Raw genomic sequence first — 18,832 nt, 5'->3', positions numbered from 1 at the left:
AGCCCCACTGAACTCAGTGGGACTTACTTCTGAGTAGACATGTCTCCGACTGTGCTGTGAATTGCTCAAAATAATTATATCGTAAAGACATTAAACCAGGCTTTGCATATGGTGCTCTGAGACATTTTGGGCTGCCCATCAGCTCCAGCCAGCACAAAACACCTCGAGGGCACCAGGTTGCTGAAAGCTATAATAAAACGATAGATTGGCAAAGCCTGCATTAAAAACAACAACAAAAGTTGGGTTCCAAAAGGCAACAGAAATTCAGTTTATACCCTGAGGTTCTCTTCAAATAAAAAATAATCTGCTACGAACAAAGCATTTTTGGTTGCACTGTAACTCTTCCTAGAAAGGGTCTGCTCAATTCTCCATGTTATCCAAAAGAAATACAAATAAGGATTATTGATTAGATCTTATATTGGCATCCTTTGACACAGTTGATTTATATAGGGCAGATGTGACTAGGCCTCTAAGCCTCCAGAGCTTGATTCCAATGCACATCAGCCCAAAGGCATCATAGAAGGATGGGAGCTGTTGTCTAATATCTGGAGGTGTCAGAGTTTAAAGGTAAGAGATGTATTTCTTTGTGACTTATTGAGAAGCATTCAGAATAGCATCCCATTCTCTGAAAAAAATGCTTCTATATGTAAACCACACAGATCTTACCAGTGACACAACTATCTATGTCATCTAGTCCTGAAGACTTGACTCAACAACCGGCTTCCTTCATTCCCTGCTACAAGAAGAATGTGGCAGGGACATAAATTCAGCATTTTTACCCGCTGTATTTTGCTGCCATCTGGTGGCTTATCCAAATCACTGCACTGCTGAGACCAATTAAGGCAAAAATAATAATATTTGCAGCGTTTTAATAAACACAAACAAGAGTTTGTGGACCATTTTAAGTGTTGCCTTTATTGCAAGAGTTAGATATGGCTTTTAATATGGACCCGTGCGAACGCTCTCTCTTCTGCTTTGACTCCTGCCACCGTGATCAATGATGTCATGTTATTATTGCCAGTCCTGGTTTGATTTCTGCTTGATGAACCGGAGAGATAAGTAGTATAAAACCAAGAAGGTGGTAGAAATACTGACCAAGATGAGGTAAATTGCGTAGTGGGGCTGGAGGTCTAAATCCAGCGACTGGAGTACCTGTAAGTCAATCAAATTCCAATTAAATCAATCAGTTTGAATTCCAGTTAAATAAATTGTAATTGTTTACTCATAAGTGGGTTTCAATCAATTAATTAAATGTCTAAATGTGCATGCGAGCGAAACAGTAGATCTGAAGATGAAACCATTATTTGTTCTGAGAGGAGTATGTCTGTATTACAGCTCAGTGGTGGAGCATCTGCTTTGCATATAGAAGATCTCAGGTCCAGTCTCCAGATTTGTCCCCGGTCGAAAATCTTGGAGAGCTTCTATGAGGCAGCATAGACAATACTGAGCTAGATGGATCAATGGTCTGAGTTGGTATAAGCTGGTATAAACACCTTTGCTCTTTGGTACTTGTAGAACTCAGCAGGGAGGAGGATGTGGAGAAAAGGAGAATTAGTTGCCTTTGCTCTGGCGCCATCCACTGTTGGCCTCCTGCCTTACGCCCTACCAGTCTCAATAGGCCCCAGTAACTACTGAATTAAATGCTGCCCCATCCTGTTTTAAAATTTCTTCCATATACATTCCAGGAAAGAAGCAAACCCATTCTCCTTTTGACATTGCTCTTGTTTCTTTTTGTGTCCACGGTTTGCGGAAGCTATCTATAAGGTTCGGATAAGAGGTTCTTCAGTTACGACTGTCTGTCATTGCAAGAACTGTGACAACTCTCTTGATGAGTGCATGAGCATCATTTGAGAGGTGGTGCAGTGCAATTTCTAAACACTGTTTTCCAGCAAATTCACAGCTGAGGTGTGTAGAAGGGAATTATTCCTTCTTTAACAAAACAACCATCCCTCCAAATTTTCCCCATCATCCCTCGTTTGACAATCGCAGCCACAACAAAACACGAGCAGGCACAGGAGATTAAAGAAAAATAGCTAGAGGCTCCAAGTTGAAAGTTACCCCCACCCCAGCTGCCAGCCATGACTGAAGAGTCTCAGTTGTGTGAATGGGGCTTGCTAGGAATATATATTGTATTCTTTACACTCAGAAATGGAAAGATGAAGAAGTTCCCACCAAAGAAGAATGGATAACCAAACTGATGGACTATGTTGAATCAGCAACGTTAACAGCTAAAATAAGAGAACTTGGTGATGATTGTTTTGTTGAAGAATGGAAGCCTTTATCAGATAATTTAAAGAAATATTATAGCTTACACACAAACATATATACATATACAGTGGTACCTTGGTTTTCGAATATAATTCATTCTGGAAGACCGTTTGAGTTCTGAAACATTTGAAAACCGAAAACTCAACAGCCGAAAGCTAGGCCTCAGGATCTTACACTCAGCGGAAGCCGTGAAACATGTTCAACTTCCGAGGCATGTTCAAAAACCGAAGCATTTACTTCCAGGTTTATGACGTTTGAAAACCAAAATGTTTGTCAACTGAGGCATTTGAAAACCGAGGTACCACTGTTGTTGTTGTTTAGTCGTTTAGTCGTGTCCAACTCTTCGTGACCCCATCGACCAGAGAACGCCAGGCACTCCTGTCTTCCACTGCCTCCCGCAGTTTGGTACCACTGTACATATTGTGAATTGAGGGAAGGTGCCATGACCTTCCACCCCCCCTCCAAAAATATCCCCTCCTGCAAAACTCCTGTGCAGCTGAATTGACTGTTCTCAGCACCGATCAGATGATGGTCAGTGAGAGTGTGCAACTTCAAAGGGGCACGACCAGAGAAAGAAGTGACTTACTAGTTTTCCAGGAATTGGATAGGTGATATTGCCAAAAGTCATTGGGTAAGTGCGTCCTCTAAATTGAACTTGCATTACTCCTTCAAAACTCCACCTGACAAAAGATACTTTGGAAATCCAAGTTGGAACTGGAAAAAGAGGGAAGCAAAGGGAGCCTAATTCAACACAGATCGTGGACCCAAAGAAACAAGATCTTTGCCCGAAATTGCACAAGAGCGTGGTGCCCAAAATGGCTGCCGTGCTCTCGCAGGAAAAACAGGATGTCCCGTTTTTTACGGTGCAGTTGATGGGTATGCTAGCATGTGACCCCCCAGAAAGTTGTCCAGAAGAGATAAATATTAATTTATTACTTATACCCCATCCATCTTTTGCCCCGGTCACTCTGGGTGGCTGCCAACAGAATATAAATGATAATGGAACACCAGAAAGCTTCCTGATACAGGCCTGCCTTCAGATATCTAAGGAAAGTCGTATAAATGCTTAAATGGTTTTCCACCCGTGAAATATGGCATTCCATTGCTTCCTCTGCTCCTGTGCATGTAGCTTTCTGCTTGTCAGCTGCCTGGTGTTTCCAGCTTACCTGTCCACAGGTTTTCCAAGCTTATGAAGAAGCCTCCGCTCATCATAAACATTGTGTACAGAATATTGGCAACGAAGGCCGAGATATGAAATGTTGGCAGCATTGCAGACATCCACATTGTCATGGTCCGAGCGCAGAAAGTGACTAGCATAAGCAGCAGCAGCATAAGGAAGAAACATTCCGGTTCAGGACGGAGGTTTGCTAGCCAGTAGGTAGGAACCCCATAAACTATCATTAGGAAGAACTGTTCTGGAAGTTCTCCTAAAACCTGTTTGAGAAAGGAAACACCATTGACCTTGAGGGGAACACCCACCAATTTATTCCATATATGAGGCCAAAAAAAATATTTGTGACATAAATATTGTTTCTCTAACTTTCTAATGCTGGGTTTTGATGGGACAGTGGAGGGGGAACACATGGAAGAGAGGTCCTGGCATTTTACTTTTTTCAGATCAGGAGCATTGCCATCATCTGCCAGGGTAGTGCCAGGATAATGGGTAGATTTTCCATGTGGCAAGTGTATGAGCTGGTCAAGAGACTTCTGTTGTTTCTTTTTGTTTGGAACAGATCAGCAAAGGAGAAATTAGAGACAGAGGGGGGAAATTAAGCAAGGGCTAGGTACTTCTATTCTTTGCTGAGGTTCCTGCTTGCACCTTAAAAGGTAACACACAGGGCTTTTTTCAGACAGAACTTGCCAGAACGCAGTTCCGGCACCTCTCAGGTGTCTGCCATAGCCATTATAAGAGAACAAGGGAGGTGTTCATGGTGAGTTCCGGCACCTCTTTTTCTAGAAAAATAGTACTGGTAAGACATATATTGCAAGTCTGTTTAAAAGCTGCATTTCAGCTGGCTAAAGATCATTTGTTAAAGCTCAAGGTGTTTTACAATGTGAATTGATTCTATATGCACCTTTTTCTGTGACTGTCCCCTGATCTTAATTAATTGGGTATTATCCTACATAATGCTGCTCTTTCAAGCGGTGGGGGCAGGAGGGGGCTGCATTTATATATTTAGTTATATGGATCAGCACAGCTGCTTGCATTTTGGGACTCTTCTTTGGGACACTAACAAAACATTAACAAAACAAAACAAAACACTGTCCTTACAGCACAACATCAACCCATCACTGGCTTTCATTCTACAATTAATCATCATCTTTCCTAGAGTTAATAGTTCAGTGCTTCTCAAATGGTGGTCCATGGCTCCCTATGTCCCAGAAGCATTTCCAAGAGATCAGAGGGGATTGGAAGCCATCTTGCTACAATGGAAGCCAATTACCTTGGCGGAGAAATATGGGCTAACAGGATACAGCCCATCCTCAAAATCCTGATACAGTACAGCTTTTTCAGAATGGCCTATAGCAGAAAGCAGAAATAAACCATTGTGTTTCTTGTTAGAATGGCAGGCTGCCATTTTTATTTATTTATTAACATTGCTATTGCTTTCTGAATTTTTAAAACCTCTTAAAAACTTCTTTTTCAAACATATTTTTTTTAAAAAAAAATAAACCAAAAAATCCCCCCAACCTTCTAAAACTCTTAACGCTGTAAAACTTACATTTTGTTACAGTTTCAACAACCACAAGGTAAGGAATCAGAGCTCCTAGCATAAACAGAAGTGCCGATACATCCGGAATAGACAGATTTTTCTCATGACCATAATATAGGAATCCCATTAACAATGACATTAGAAGAGCCTCAAATCCACGGATCAGCAATGCTGAGAGATCTCGGAAATCATTGGAGATCTGGCGGCTACAAAAAGAAACAACATTATCAACTCTGAGCCTAAATTATCTCCTCACTTCAGGATGGAGAACATATCTACGGCTACCACAATGAATGATGCCCACCTTAGATGCCTTGGGGAGGCCTCTGCTGTCTGACAGCATGATTAATAGGTTAAGTTTGTGCTTTTGGACCTAAATAGACTCCACCTGTATTTCTAGCTGCTGCAACCAACCAGATCCCTATGATCTTGGCCCTAGGACACAAGGTGAGGACGATTCATCCATATCCATAACTAACAATGCCATCAATCTTGGAGAAAGTGTACATTAACAATGTTAGATGTTCATGTCTGATACTGATATAGTGCAGGAATTAAATAGGTATACCAACTAGAAAGGGCCTTCTCTGCAGTGGCTCCCTGTCTATGGAATGCTCTTCCCAGGGAAGTTCGCCTGGCGCCTTCATTATACACCTTTAGGGGCCAGGCAAAAGTGTTCCTTTTTAACCAGGCCTTTGGTTGATCTTATTGACATCCAACACCCTTTTAGAATGTGGCTTTTTTTTGGAGGTTATTGGGTTATTGCTTTTGGTTTGATTTTATATGTTGTGGTCTTGTTGTGAACTGCCCTGAGACCTCCGGGTATAGGGCAGTGTATAAGTTGAATTAATAATAATAATGATAATAATAATCCAGTCTGATATTTGCAATCTTACCGGGGCTTGAAACAACATTACCTTAGCAAAACAGTGAACTGCTGTAACCATCCAGGCAGCTGATCGGCCGAATGAGAGTTCACAGTAATTTTCTCCTCCAAAATGAACGTAGTAGAGCTGTCAAAAATGGATGGAAACGGGAGATGGGTTTATTCTGAAACCAATTTCTTTATATACTGCCTTGATATACCGCCATCAAAGCTCTTTACGGCTCTTGTTTTTACCTCTGTGCAGAAACAGTGACCATGTTGTCTCTTGGTTTGCTTTTCCATAAGCGGTCATCCACGTTTTTAATGTTTTCATGAAACATGGCAGCAAGTGAGCGAGCCCTTTGCTTGCTTTCCATCTCCTTTTCTTCACTCTGCCTCTCGATGCTGATCAAATCAACTGTAAGACAGGATCCTGAGTAAGATCATATAACCCACACATGCTGTTCGGCGTTTTCAGCTTTGTATCTGAATTTATGTTTATCTTTTCAGAGGTAATTGAATCCTATCTTCCAATTCTGTTTAAATTCCCTGCCTGTCAATTTAGGATTGCACTTCATGCGTCTAATGAAGTGCCCACAGATAACGGCATCCCTGATAGGTGACCATCCAGAAACACTAAGATCTTGCTGGATCAAGCCAGTGGTTCATCAAATCCTGTTCTCACAGTTGCCACCCAGATGTATATGGGAAGCCTGCAAATGGGACCTGAGCTCAAGAGCTTTCTCTGCTCCTGAGATTTCCAACACCTGGTATTTGGACGCTTACTCCCTTCTGCTGTGGAGACTGATGCAAATAATTCATCCAGCTTCTCTACAATCTCCTTGTCCTCCTTTAGCATACATTAGACTGCCTTGTCATCCAAGGGTCTAACAGCCTCCCCAGCTGCTCTCCTGCTACTAATAAAGTATTTAAAGAACTTATTGTTTGTCTTTTAGTAAACTCTGACAAAGGAGAGGCTGCCAGCTTCTCTTGCAGTCTGTTCCACCCTTGAAGAGGCCATCATGAATTTTTTTGTAATGTTTAACCCAGTGGTAGCCAATGTAGTTCATTAGCAGATGCTATAGACTACAGCTCCCATCAGCCTCAGCCAATATATGACAAGTAGGGATGATGGGGATTGTAATCCACAACTTCTGCAAGGCACTATGTGGTCTACTAGTAGTTTACTCTAATCCTTCTTTAACATGTGGTGTTTGTTTTCTCTATAACTAAACAAGCAGATTATTGGGGCTAGAGCACCACTGTTAACCCTTCTCTAAAACAGGCATAAGCAAACTCCGGCCCTCCAGATGTTTAGGACTACAATTCCCACCATCCCTGACAACTGGTCCTGTTAGCTAGGAATGATGGGAATTGTAGTCCCAAACATCTGGAGGGCTGGAGTTTGCCTAGGCCTGCTCTAAGAGAGTGGTTGTTGCATTGCATAACTGCATCCCTTTTAACCAACTTGTCCTTCTCTCTCTATCTGTCTCTGTCTTCCAAACTGGTCTGGTGTCAAACTTCAGGGGGTCCTTTGTATGATGCCAGCTATGAGCCTCCACCTTCCCAGCCCCACCCCCCCAACCAGGGCAGGCCAAATCCTGCTTGTGGTGGCACAGGGGAACTATAAGTCTATAGGTCTACCTGGATTATAGATATTGGAAAACAAGTTGTAGAGGTGGGTTTTTTTTGGTGGGGGAGGGTAACTTAAAATGGCAGGTGAACACAGTAGATGAGAACTGAGCTTGGCTCCCATTCAAATGGTACAGCCGGCTGCCACTGAAAAGCATCTTGCTTTGGGACAGTGATGGGCCTTTCTAAACTTCTGGGCTCCTTGGCCAGTACCCGATCTGGCCTATTACTGGCACTAGGGCTTCCCCCAAATCAAACCTTGGTGTTGTTTTTCTGCCTTTCCCATTGCCACTTCCAAAGGTAGAGGGGAGAGTTTTCTAGTCATTAGCTCGTAATCAGACAACATAATCTGATCATCGCTGGCTATCTGCAAACCTTCAGTTTAAACAAATCACAACTCTCCCAGAAGCACTTATTATACCAACCGTAGAAATCTGCAGGATTGCTGTATGTTGGACAAGGATATCCCATTTGTGTGAAGTATTGGACCATGTCTTGGGCGGCACCAGAGTAGACTGTGAGTCCAGATGTCATCAAGAGAACTAAATCAAAAAGCTGGAAGATATCCGATCTTGGCTGGTGAACTGACAGAAGAACTAATCTATTTCCTCTTGCTAGCCTAGACAGCAGTATTACTAGGTTGTGGGCAGTAAAGCTGTCCAGCCCAGCTGTGGGATCATTGAGTATCAAGATTCCTGCCAAAGAGGAAGGAAAGTTAATTGCAGTGAGTTCTGTATGTATCTGATTAGGTTGGTAGCTTTCACCTTCATCTTAAATATGTTCTTACATAGCTTGGTGGCCTATTTCAGCAGTTTATTCAGGCAGATTATCTTTCAGAGACAAATTAATGAGGAATGAATTAATGTGTTAATGAGGAAAAACAGAAGTTTTGTCAACTGTTTGCCCTCCTGAGGTTGCTGGACGACAATTCCCATCATCCCTGATCATTGGCCATCCTGGCTGGAGCTGATGGGAGCCAATGGGAGTTGTAGTCCAACAACATCTGGAAAGCAAAAGATTATGCCTGAAATGTATACAACACACACAATATTTAGGCATTCATAGGGACGCAGGCGGCACTGTGGTCTAAACCACAGAGCCTAGGCCTTGCCAATCAGAAGGTCAGCAGTTCGAATGTCCGTGACGGGGTGAGCTCCCGTTGCTCGGTCCCTGCTCCTGCCAACCTAGCAGTTCGAAAGCATGTCAAAGTGCAAGTAGATAAATAAGGAATCACTCCAGCGGGAAAGTAAACGGCGTTTCCGTGCACTGCTCTGGTGTCGGTGTTCTGTTGTGCCAGAAGCGGTTTAGTCATGCTGGGCCACATGACCCAGAAGCTGTATACCGGCTCCCTCAGTCAGTAAAGCGAGATGAGCGCTGCAATCCCAGAGTCGTCCGCAACTGGACCTAACGGTCAGGGATCCCTTTACCCTTTAGAACCATAGAATAGTAGAGTTGGAAGGGATCCTATGTAGTCCAACGCCCTGCAATGCAAGAATCTTTTGCCCGATGTGGGTCTCAAACCCACAACCCTGAGATCAAGAGTCTCATGCTCTACCGACATGAGATTACAGCCCAGAGAGGGGGCAGAATGGGGGCCCTGCTTGCTGTCATCACATCCTCACTTGCCCCACCCCTCTTGTGTTGGGACAAAGGTTTGAAGAGGGAAGCTTGCTCTCTTCTGTGCAAACATAATTTAAACCCAAGAAAATGGTCATGTCTGTAAAGCATCTTTTTCTTGTGGTGCTATGCACCCTGATCCCACATTCAGCCAGGGCATCGGCGCATACCTCCTCGGCCAACTGGCGGAGGAAGAGGAGTGCGGGGGGAGTGCACTGCCCCCAGCAGTGAGATCCTAATGGGGTGCCATTGCTGCCGTCCCTGCAGGCGGCGTGCCACATCCCTGGGACGCGCACCAGCCCCACCCCCACCTGCTCTCTGCCCCCCAGTGCTGGAGCATGAAGCTCCACCACTGCCTAGACCCTCACGCCACTGGAAATTAAACACATACACTCATTTCAGTTGCCTGGATAAAACACTGGCAAACAGGTATTTCTGGCCACCAACAACTTTGTGATGTGCCCATCTGAAAATCAAGGACCATTTGTAGAGCTACTCATATTTGCCTTGCCCCTGCAGGTATCTGAAAATGCAGAGTAACAAAGACACGGTAAAATGTACTTCACCATGTGGCCAGATGCTACAGACAACCAGTTCCTTATGTGAGTCATACACTTGAAAGTTAAAAGAGAACATTGTGGGGCAGGTAGCCACCCATATTCACCCATGGCTATGTCAGCACCCTCCTTTATTCAGCACCCAAACCACAGCCCTGCGAAGGAAGCACAGCAGAGATGCTTTTGGATGTTCTTACCAGGATTCCATAACAGTTGGACCCCAATGCTCACTCGTCTTCTCTCCCCGCCAGAAACACCACGGATGTATTCGTTCCCTACAATTGTGTTCGCACATTGCCGCAATCTCAGTTCTGCTATAACGTCTTCTACCTGAAGAATTAATGAGAGGACAGTGTTCATAGCAGTACTGTGGAATGTCATTTGCAAATAAACATCATAGAACAGGCACCCTCAAACTTGGCCCTCCAGATGTTTTGGGACTACAACTCCCACCATCCCTAGCTAACAGGGTCAGGGACGATGGGAATTGTAGTCCCAAAACATCTGGAGGGCCCAGTTTGGGGGTGCCTGTTATAGAAGGATCTTGGCTATGGAAAGGGCATTGCTGTACATAGTGCTATTTTTCTAGGAAAAGTGGTGCTGGAACTCACTATGAATGCCTCCCTGTTCTTTTATAATGGTAACAGTGCCCACCTGAGAGGTGCCGGAACTGAGTTCCAGCTGAAAAAAAGCCCTGGCTGTAGAATACAATGCTATACTCAGGAGTGGCTTGCCAAGGAAGGGTACGGTGGTTGACACAGTGCAAATGCACCGTGATAACTAAATCCAGCATTCCTACCAGTGTGTTTGCACTGCGCTGACCTTTCCACTGCCTTGCCTCTCCCTCCCAGTAAGCAAGAACGACCCACCTCCTGGGAAGCTAGCGTAGTAGCTAGCTACCACCTAGTGAGCTGCTTCTGGCTTATATAAAGTTCTGTGCAGAAACACCGCTTTAATTTTGGAAAGATGCCTCCTGAATATTATCTCCATCATGTCCTGCTTACAGAGTTCTCAGAAGCATCTGCTTGACCACTCTGGGAAACAGGAAGCTGAACTTGACGGGCCTTTAGTCCAGCAGGGCTTTCCTTCTGCTTGTAATTTGGGGCAGTATGAGACTGATTAGTTGCACTAGCACAAGGGTGCAATGGGATTTCCTCTCTGCTCTTCTGTAGGTGTCCTGCAAAGTCCCCAAATCTTCTGGAGAAGGTTGGAGGGATCTCCAGAACAGATTGGGGGGCACAGGAGAGAATGCTACGTTGCATGAGGAGAAATCCTTGCACTAATAGTGTTCACCTTGGCACTACTTTGTATGTTGCCCTTTGTTTCCAGGTAATTGAGAAGCAATGACTCTGCGGCGCTGAAGGACTATAGTGTGGAAGCAAGATTGGAGTTTTTGCCTCAGGCACCAACATTGCTAGGGCCGATCTTGCCCTCTACCCCACACAGTCCGTAGCCATTTGCATTTTAAAGAATCGACTTTTCTATCAAGGCATTTCTTTTCCCATCTATGCCTCTCCAGAGTTAGACAAGCACTTGGCATGACAATGTGCCAATTCATATTTTTCCATCAAAGAGCACAAAACAAAGTAAAATTGCAAGCCATCCACAAAGAGGAGATATTAGGTAAAACATGCTCTATCATTGATTGAAGAAAAGAAGATGAATAATCACATTCAGATTAGCTTTTCTTTATCCAAACAACTCATACAGCCACTTAGCTAATGTTATTAAATACATTCTTGACAACTTAATTTTCATTCTAATTACCCTTTTTTCTCTTTGTGAATCTGAAAACATCTTGGGGAGACGCAATTTTGCAATGAACAATAGTGTTTCTCTGACTGTCAGGTTGGGTAGCAGTCTGTCGTCTCGCCGTACGTGGGCAATGCATTTCTTTGCCAGCTGGCGAGTGCAGGGTTTTCCATTTATCAAGATTTCACCTGACGTAATTTTGCCTCCGTGGTCCCTGCAGGTAATCACGTCAAACAAAGACGTCTTTCCGCAAGCTGCAAATATAACAGGTCCAGATGTTAAGTAGCTACGGGAGAACAGTTGCTTCAGGTTCTTCACCCCAAAGCATATATCAATCTGGGGGCCTGTCTGGTTACGACAGCCATGTGAATTTCATCACATTTTCTGATCTGTTAAAATCTAAATTATTTGAACAGAAGGTAGTTAGACTGGCGGCAGCTGAATCTTACTCTGACAGTGGTAATGGGAAGTGTTCTCCACTGAACTTGAAGACCCCAGGCTGCCTTAAAGGGCTGTCTGTCCTCCACCTGAGGTAGCTGCCTCACTCTGCTCAATAGTAGGGCCACCCTTCTTTTATTGTCTTTGAAAATATAGCAAACAAATGCTGAGACTGAGCAGATTAAAAAGGGATTTGATTCTTACCAGAGCTCTCTATGAGAGCCAGCATCCGCCCACTTTTGACTTTAAAACTCATATTTTGTATAGCTGCCACATGGGAATCGGAGTCTGGGCCGCACTTCCAAGGAATTTTCAGCTCCGCTAGTTTCTCATACCAGGGAATCTGTGAGGCCATATTAACCTATGAAAGATGAATGGTGTTTTTGTTAAGTAGAAATGCCTGACTGATGATGATGATTTGTCAATTGCTCCAGAAGGCTTTATCAGCTGAAAAGTAAAGTAATAATGCTTCAAATAAAATAAGGGGGAATTCACTGTAATTTCTAACAAGTCTAGAGCTGTGGAGGTCTATTGGACAGTATTTTAATCCACCAATATCTAAATTCAAATCCCAACTCAGTGCTTTTCCAGGTGAAATTTCAGGTGTGATGTTCAGGACCACAGAAATATCCATCATGCTAAATGTTTAACCTTAAATTTATTAAAAAGCAAGGATGGACTCTTATCTAGCTGTAAGTTCTATTGAATGCAATAAGACTTACTTCTGATGCTCAAGATTGCAGTGTAAGTCCCTAACTCTTTGCGGAGATATAATACAATTGTTACTAAGAAATAAGCCTGCTTCTACCTTCCAGCATGTTTGCAAGAGCACTGGCAGATATTAATCCCTGCCTTTTGAAAAACACAATCCATTCATTTAGTAGTGTAATGTGTTTCAGCTTAGGCTAAAAGGGTTTTTTAAGGTCCTTTCCAGTCCTGTAGTATCTGCTTTGTAATGTAGAGTAGTGAGTAATGAACATAACCAATACCAATATGTTAAAAGATATATAATCAATACCAATTTGTTAAAAGACATAGGAGAAATGCATTCAAGCACATTTAAAAGTCTTTAGGTTGTGTTGAACTAAATTCTACTCTTAGCAGATCCATTGAAGTTAATGGGCCTATGTTTTAACATTACTAGAGCTACTGTAAGCCTGAATATCTTTGACTGCAAATTTACTGGGGAATAAGTTCTGTTTAATTTAATTTAATTCAATGGAGATTACTTTTGAGTAGACACATATTGACTGTTAATAATAATAATAATAATAATAATAATAATTATTATTATTATTATTATTATTTATTATTTATACCCCGCCCATCTGGCTGGGCTTCCCCAGCCACTCTGGGCGGCCTCCAAAAAAATATTAAAATACTATAATACATCAAATATTAAAAGCTTCCCTAAACAGGGCTGCCTTCAGATGTCTTCTGAAAGTCTGGCAGTTGTTGTTCTCTTTGACAACTTTGTTAAGAGGTCTAAGAGAAATACACTGAGTTCATATCACGGACCACGCTTGGTTATGAAGAAATCTGGCAATTTCAGTTTCTTTCCATTTCTTATTTTTCCAGTCTTAAATTTGGTTTGCCCTATTTCTGCATAGATTTAAAAAATGTAAATTATAAAAGTCTTCAAGAAAATTTGTATGAATTTTCATGAACATTTCTCCACACACACATATTGTTATGCAATTTTGCCTAGTATAGGAATTTTTGTAAGCAGTTTCCCTGTAATAAATATATTCCTGGATGCATTCAATTTTGAATGTGATCGCTTCTACTAAAATATGCATTATTATTTTGTAACATATTCTTTGGCTGGAGAACTGCATTACAAAATTCAGAGAAATGTGTATTTCGAAGGAGATCCATACTTTGGTCTGCATATTTCTTTGGGAAGTGAAGGCTTGGTAAAGGTAAAAGTAAAGGGACCCCTGACCATTAAGTCCAGTCGTGACCGACTCTGGGGTTGTGGCGCTCATCTCGCTTTATTGGCCGAGGGAGCCGGCATACAGCCGCTTCTGGCGAACCAGAGCAGTGCACGGAAATGTCATTTACCTTCCCGCCGGAGCAGTACCTATTTATCTACTTGCACTTTGATGTGCTTTCGAACTGCTAGGCTGGCAGCAGCAGGGGCTGAGCAACGGGAGCTCACCCCCTGCGGGGATTCGAACCACCGACCTTCTGATCGGCAAGTCCTAGGGTCTGTGGTTTAACCCACAGCGCCACCTGCGTCCCATGCAGGCTTGGTAATTTTGCATTAAAATTAAAACCCTACCCTTGACATTTTAATCTCCAACCATTAACCCAGCATTCCCTTCCTATCGAAGCAGAACCATTTATACCCTGAAATAGGGATGGGGGAGAAAATCATTTCAGTCCACATTTAAAGGTGAAGCCATCAAATCCACACTTTTTGAAACAATATGAGAACTGAAGAACAGCCATCCTTCAAAATTCACACTTAACTGAATTTTGTGTTTTAGTTCTCCAACAGTATTTACAAAATGCATAAATTAGGGGGAAAGTGTGCATAAAAATGAAATATATTAATGAGGATTACATTAACAAATTCATTATATTAGGGAAATTGCTTGCAAAAATGTGTGCATTTGTCAAAACTGTGTACAAAAAAATGTGTTTATAGTGGGAATTCAAACCAAAATGCTAATGAACTTTCATTAGGATTTTAAAAAATCGTAAATTGCTTTTTAAAAATTTCGGCTCGAATATTTTAAGCAGATGATTACCACGCATTCTACCTCACTCTATGGATTTAAATAAATTCCCCACTTTACCTGGTAGTTGAGGTCTCTGACCTCTAGAACATTTGATTTGCCACTGTATGTGAAATAGAGGCTGTTATCATCTTCCGAGCAAAAAATTCTGTCTTGAAATCTCTTATTTACCTGTATAGAAATCATAACGAAGATGTTATTTGCATAAAGCTTCCAATTATTTTAAAAACAAAGAAGGGAAGGACAGTAAGTGTACATTCGTGAGCTAAAGCCGTGTCTCGTGTAACAAACCAAGATGTTATAGCAGCTACATCAGTGTTTGGGGATTTTGATCCATTTGGGGATATGATCCACAAATTCATGGTTGTCTCTGGCTCTTTAATATGTACCCATGGTGTGTTCAGGGATTTGCTTTCCACTCTTTACAATGAATTCCCAATGTGCCTAAAGAAGCTGCACAGCTATGGTTGTACCATTTAAATCATGAAACTGGCAATCCCAGTTGAGATATTTTCCAGTCTGCTTGTGTATTGGAATTGTTCTTTACTGTTATATTGTTGGTTGTTTGCTGTGTTTGGCTCTTTTGGAAGGAACTGTAGGATAGAAATATAATAAACAAATTAAAACAATAAAATATCCTACAGGTCATTCACCACTGTTCTATTCACTAATTCAATTTTTAATCTTTCAATTCAAGTATGACTTTTTACTACATTGTATTTCTCAATTTTATTCCATTTATGAGTCATATTTTGTTTTAAAAGGTAAAACCACTTCCACTCTGCCACCCCTCCAAGTTCAGGTAGGTAGCCGTGTTGGTCTGACGCAGTCAAAATAAATAAAAAAATTAACAAATTGTCCAGTAGCACATTAGAGACCAACTAAGTTTGTTCTGGGTATAAGCTTTTGTGTGCATGCACAGTTCTTCCCCTCCAAGTGTCAGCCTTAAATTTCACTCACTTTGTCGGTCTCCTCTTCCCCCAGGGCAGGTTCCCGTTGAACGTTTTCCATCCTTTCGTTCTCCACAGCAGTAACTTTTGCTCACCTCCTTTTCAACCGATTGTGTGTTTTCTCCTCTCACTCCAACATCTCCTGCTCACTCTAAGAAGGTAACCCAGAGTAACCTAAAACACCTGGACCACACCCACTTCTGAAATACTGTGCTTACTACTGTGCTATAGTAAGGGTAAAGGTTCATCAGATAATAATTATGGTTTGCCTATCACCTGCTACAGAAACATATTTTTTTATTATACATTGAAAAACTACAGAGGTTTCTCCTTTCGGCTAAGCACCTGGTTTGTTGGGAGCCAGGGATCTGACGACCTGCAAAGGAAGGCCCCACCCTTTATTTTCCTAATTTGTGATTTAAAACATGACTGGAGGCATCTATTGTAGCAATCCTGAAATTCATAAATTTGGCAGCTTGCAAGTTACATTATGTTCCCAATAAAAGTGTTACTTTACCTCCTTGGCAAAGCTCCCAGGAGATGGTGGAGGAGAGACTGTGCCTGTGCAATTGTTGTTGAATTATATGGCACCAGTTGGAAAATGCCAGGACACTCAGGTTTTGTGAGCCAGTGTGGTGTAGTGGTTAAGAGCGGTGGACTGGTAATCTGGTGAACCAGGTTCGCTTCCCCGCTCCTCCACATGCAGCTGCTGGGTGACCTTGGGGGCTAGTCACACTTCTCTGAAGTCTCTCAGCCCCACTCACTTCACAGAGTGTTTGTTGTGGGGGAGGAAGGGAAAGGAGATTGTTGGCCGCTTTGAGACTCCTTAGGGTACTGATAAAGCAGGATATCAAATCCAAACTCTTCTTCTCTTCTTCTTGCATGATGGATGGTGAGGGAGCAGCTGCAGTGACCTGCAACACCTGTGCCATGTTTGTCCTCCTGTCTGAGAACGTGCAAAACTTTACCTACAACAAATGCAAACTGCTTGCCTTGCTAGAAGAGAAGGTACGGCAATGTGAGGCCCCTCTACCACTTTGTGGCAACAAGAGGAAATTCTCACTAAACCAGAGTGGATTGTCCTGGAACAGAGATGCAGGTAGGGTGCCCCTAGGGAGGGAGGAAGATCACCCAATGCAGGAGATGAACCCCTGAGGAATGTTACACAAAAAAGCAGGACTGTCAGGAGCCATGCTGTGTCTCTGGAGCTGCAAAATCAATTCCACGCCCTCACCTCGGACACCGATCCTTGGTCAGAAGAACAAGAACAGCAGCTGCAGACCTCAGACACACCAAGATGGCAGTGGAAGGCACAGTGCACAGAACAATTCCTGCCACTCCCCAGGGAAGGAAGAGATGTCTGGTGGTGGCAGGTGTCTCACTTCAGAGGGGGGCAGAGACAGCAGTGTATGAAGGAATGTCTCATGCTTTCGGTTGTCTCTATACTAATGCACAGAGTATGGAAAAAGAAAGAACAATTTGGGTGCTTAATAAAGGATGATAAATATGGCCTAACAGGCATTACTAAAACCTGGTGGGATGAGACTCATGAATGTAATGTAGAAATTGAGGAGTATAATCTGTTCAAAAGAAACAGACCAAACAGAAAGGAAGGAGGAGGAGCATTATATGTAAAGGATGTGTACATTTGTGAAGCGATCCATGACTTGGAGCATAGAAGGCAGATTGAGAGTATATGGGTAAACATTGTAGGAGAGGGGAAATGACCTTCTTGTTATAGACTTCCAAGCCAGACTGAGAACTTGGACGATGCCCTCATACAGCAGATTACCAAACATTCAAGAAGGAGAGAGATAGTAGTAATGGGAGATTTCTTTTTTTTTTTTTAAGGAATATTTATTAAATTTTCCAATTTTTTAAACAAACAAACAAACAAAACAAACAGAAACATTAAACACAGGCATAAAATTCATAAACCATACTTTTAAATAACAAATTTCTCAGACCTCCTCATACTTCTCCTTCTTGTATCCCAATTAAGATTATTTGTTCAGCAAATCCTTCATTTAAAGCATTACAGCTTATAACATTACCTTATTTTTCAAACCCTTTCTTTTCCCCATCTATGTTCTTATATATTATTGCAGCTAGAAACCTCTCAATTTCAATCCAACACCATCTAACTTTCTTAAATTTTACAATGTTTCTGTAAATAGTCCTTAAATTTTTTCCAATCTTCTTCAGCCGACTCTTCTCCCTGGTCACGGATTCTGCTCGTCATTTCTGCCAGTCCCATACAGTCAATAGTAATGGGAGATTTCTTGGACTTGAACTCTGCCAAGAACGTAAGGTCCAACAAATTCCTCCATTGCCTTGCTGACAAATTCATTTCCCAGGAGGTAGAAGAAGCAACAAGTGGCTCATTACTCTTGGACCTGGTCCTCACCAAAAGGGAGGAACTGATCAACATAGTGAAAGCACAGAGAACCTTGGGAGGAGATGATCATATTCTCTTGGGTTTCATTATACAAAGGCAAAGGAAAATTGAGCGTAGTCAGGCATGCATTCTGGACTTTAAGAAGACTGATTGCAAAAAGCTAAAGGAACTACTGGTTGAGACGCCATGGTCAGAAATACTCAAAGGCAGTCAGAGATGGGTGGGAGTTTCTTAAATGTGAAATATTGAAGGCACAAATGCAGACAATTCCAACAAGAAACAAAATAGGAGGCACCAAAAGAAACTGGTATGGTTGCATAATATTACAGATGATATGAGATGTAAGAGTGGCATGTATAAGAAATGGAAGAAAGGAGAAATCACAAAGGAAAAGTATAGACACATAGCCAACAGTTTCAAGGAGAAGGTTAGGCAGGCTGAAGCTGAGAATGAGCTCAGGCTTGCAAGAGTAGTTAATTTTTGTTTGTTTGTTTGGCTATGTATGAAGCATGAGGTAAAAAACAAGCAAGTATGAGGTTCCTTGAGTGGAGAAGATGGAGAAATGCTCTTGGGTGACAGAAAAAGGCGGAACTGCTCAACACCAACTTTGCCTCTGTCTTTACCCAAAAGGAAAGCAGTGCCCAACCTGGTGATAACAGAATACAGTGGTACCTCTGGTTAAGAACTTAATTCGTTCTGGAGGTCCGTTCTTAACCTGAAACTGTTCTTAACCTGAGGTACCACTTTAGCTAATGGGGCCTCCCGCCGCGCGATTTCTGTTCTTATCCTGAAGCAAAGTTCTTAACCTGAGGTACTATTTCTGGGTTAGTGGAGTCTGTAACCTTCTGTAACCTGAAGCGTCTGTCACCTGAGGTGCCACTGTAAATGATGCAAGGA

General features: G+C 42.3%; 1 protein-coding gene across 3 annotated transcripts in view; it reads right to left on the bottom strand.

Moving 5' to 3' along the window:
* Nucleotides 1-888: 888 nt before the first annotated feature.
* Nucleotides 889-18,832, bottom strand: part of ABCG8 (ATP binding cassette subfamily G member 8) — a 26,074-nt gene continuing 8,130 nt past the window's right edge. For 2 of the 3 annotated variants that reach the window (XM_053383346.1, XM_053383345.1), the window contains exons 2-13: nucleotides 14,648-14,758; nucleotides 12,048-12,204; nucleotides 11,421-11,659; nucleotides 9,851-9,983; nucleotides 7,905-8,174; nucleotides 6,103-6,265; nucleotides 5,900-5,995; nucleotides 4,992-5,188; nucleotides 4,713-4,789; nucleotides 3,435-3,702; nucleotides 2,855-2,982; nucleotides 889-1,152 (exon numbers count right to left, since the gene is read on the bottom strand). In XM_053383346.1, coding sequence (XP_053239321.1) covers nucleotides 1,012-1,152; nucleotides 2,855-2,982; nucleotides 3,435-3,702; nucleotides 4,713-4,789; nucleotides 4,992-5,188; nucleotides 5,900-5,995; nucleotides 6,103-6,265; nucleotides 7,905-8,174; nucleotides 9,851-9,983; nucleotides 11,421-11,659; nucleotides 12,048-12,198 — 1,863 coding nt within the window. In that variant the 5' untranslated portion in view covers nucleotides 12,199-12,204; nucleotides 14,648-14,758 and the 3' untranslated portion in view covers nucleotides 889-1,011. Of the gene's footprint in view, nucleotides 1,153-2,854; nucleotides 2,983-3,434; nucleotides 3,703-4,712; nucleotides 4,790-4,991; nucleotides 5,189-5,899; nucleotides 5,996-6,102; nucleotides 6,266-7,904; nucleotides 8,175-9,850; nucleotides 9,984-11,420; nucleotides 11,660-12,047; nucleotides 12,205-14,647; nucleotides 14,759-15,547; nucleotides 15,668-18,832 lie in introns of those variants that run through there. The other variant, XM_053383344.1, reaches the window with a different exon arrangement.

Source organism: Podarcis raffonei, chromosome 3 (genome assembly GCF_027172205.1).
Source record: "Podarcis raffonei isolate rPodRaf1 chromosome 3, rPodRaf1.pri, whole genome shotgun sequence".
Lineage (NCBI taxonomy): Eukaryota > Metazoa > Chordata > Lepidosauria > Squamata > Lacertidae > Podarcis > Podarcis raffonei.
Note: the sequence above shows the minus strand (reverse complement) of the source record. Positions and strands in the feature narration are given on the sequence as shown.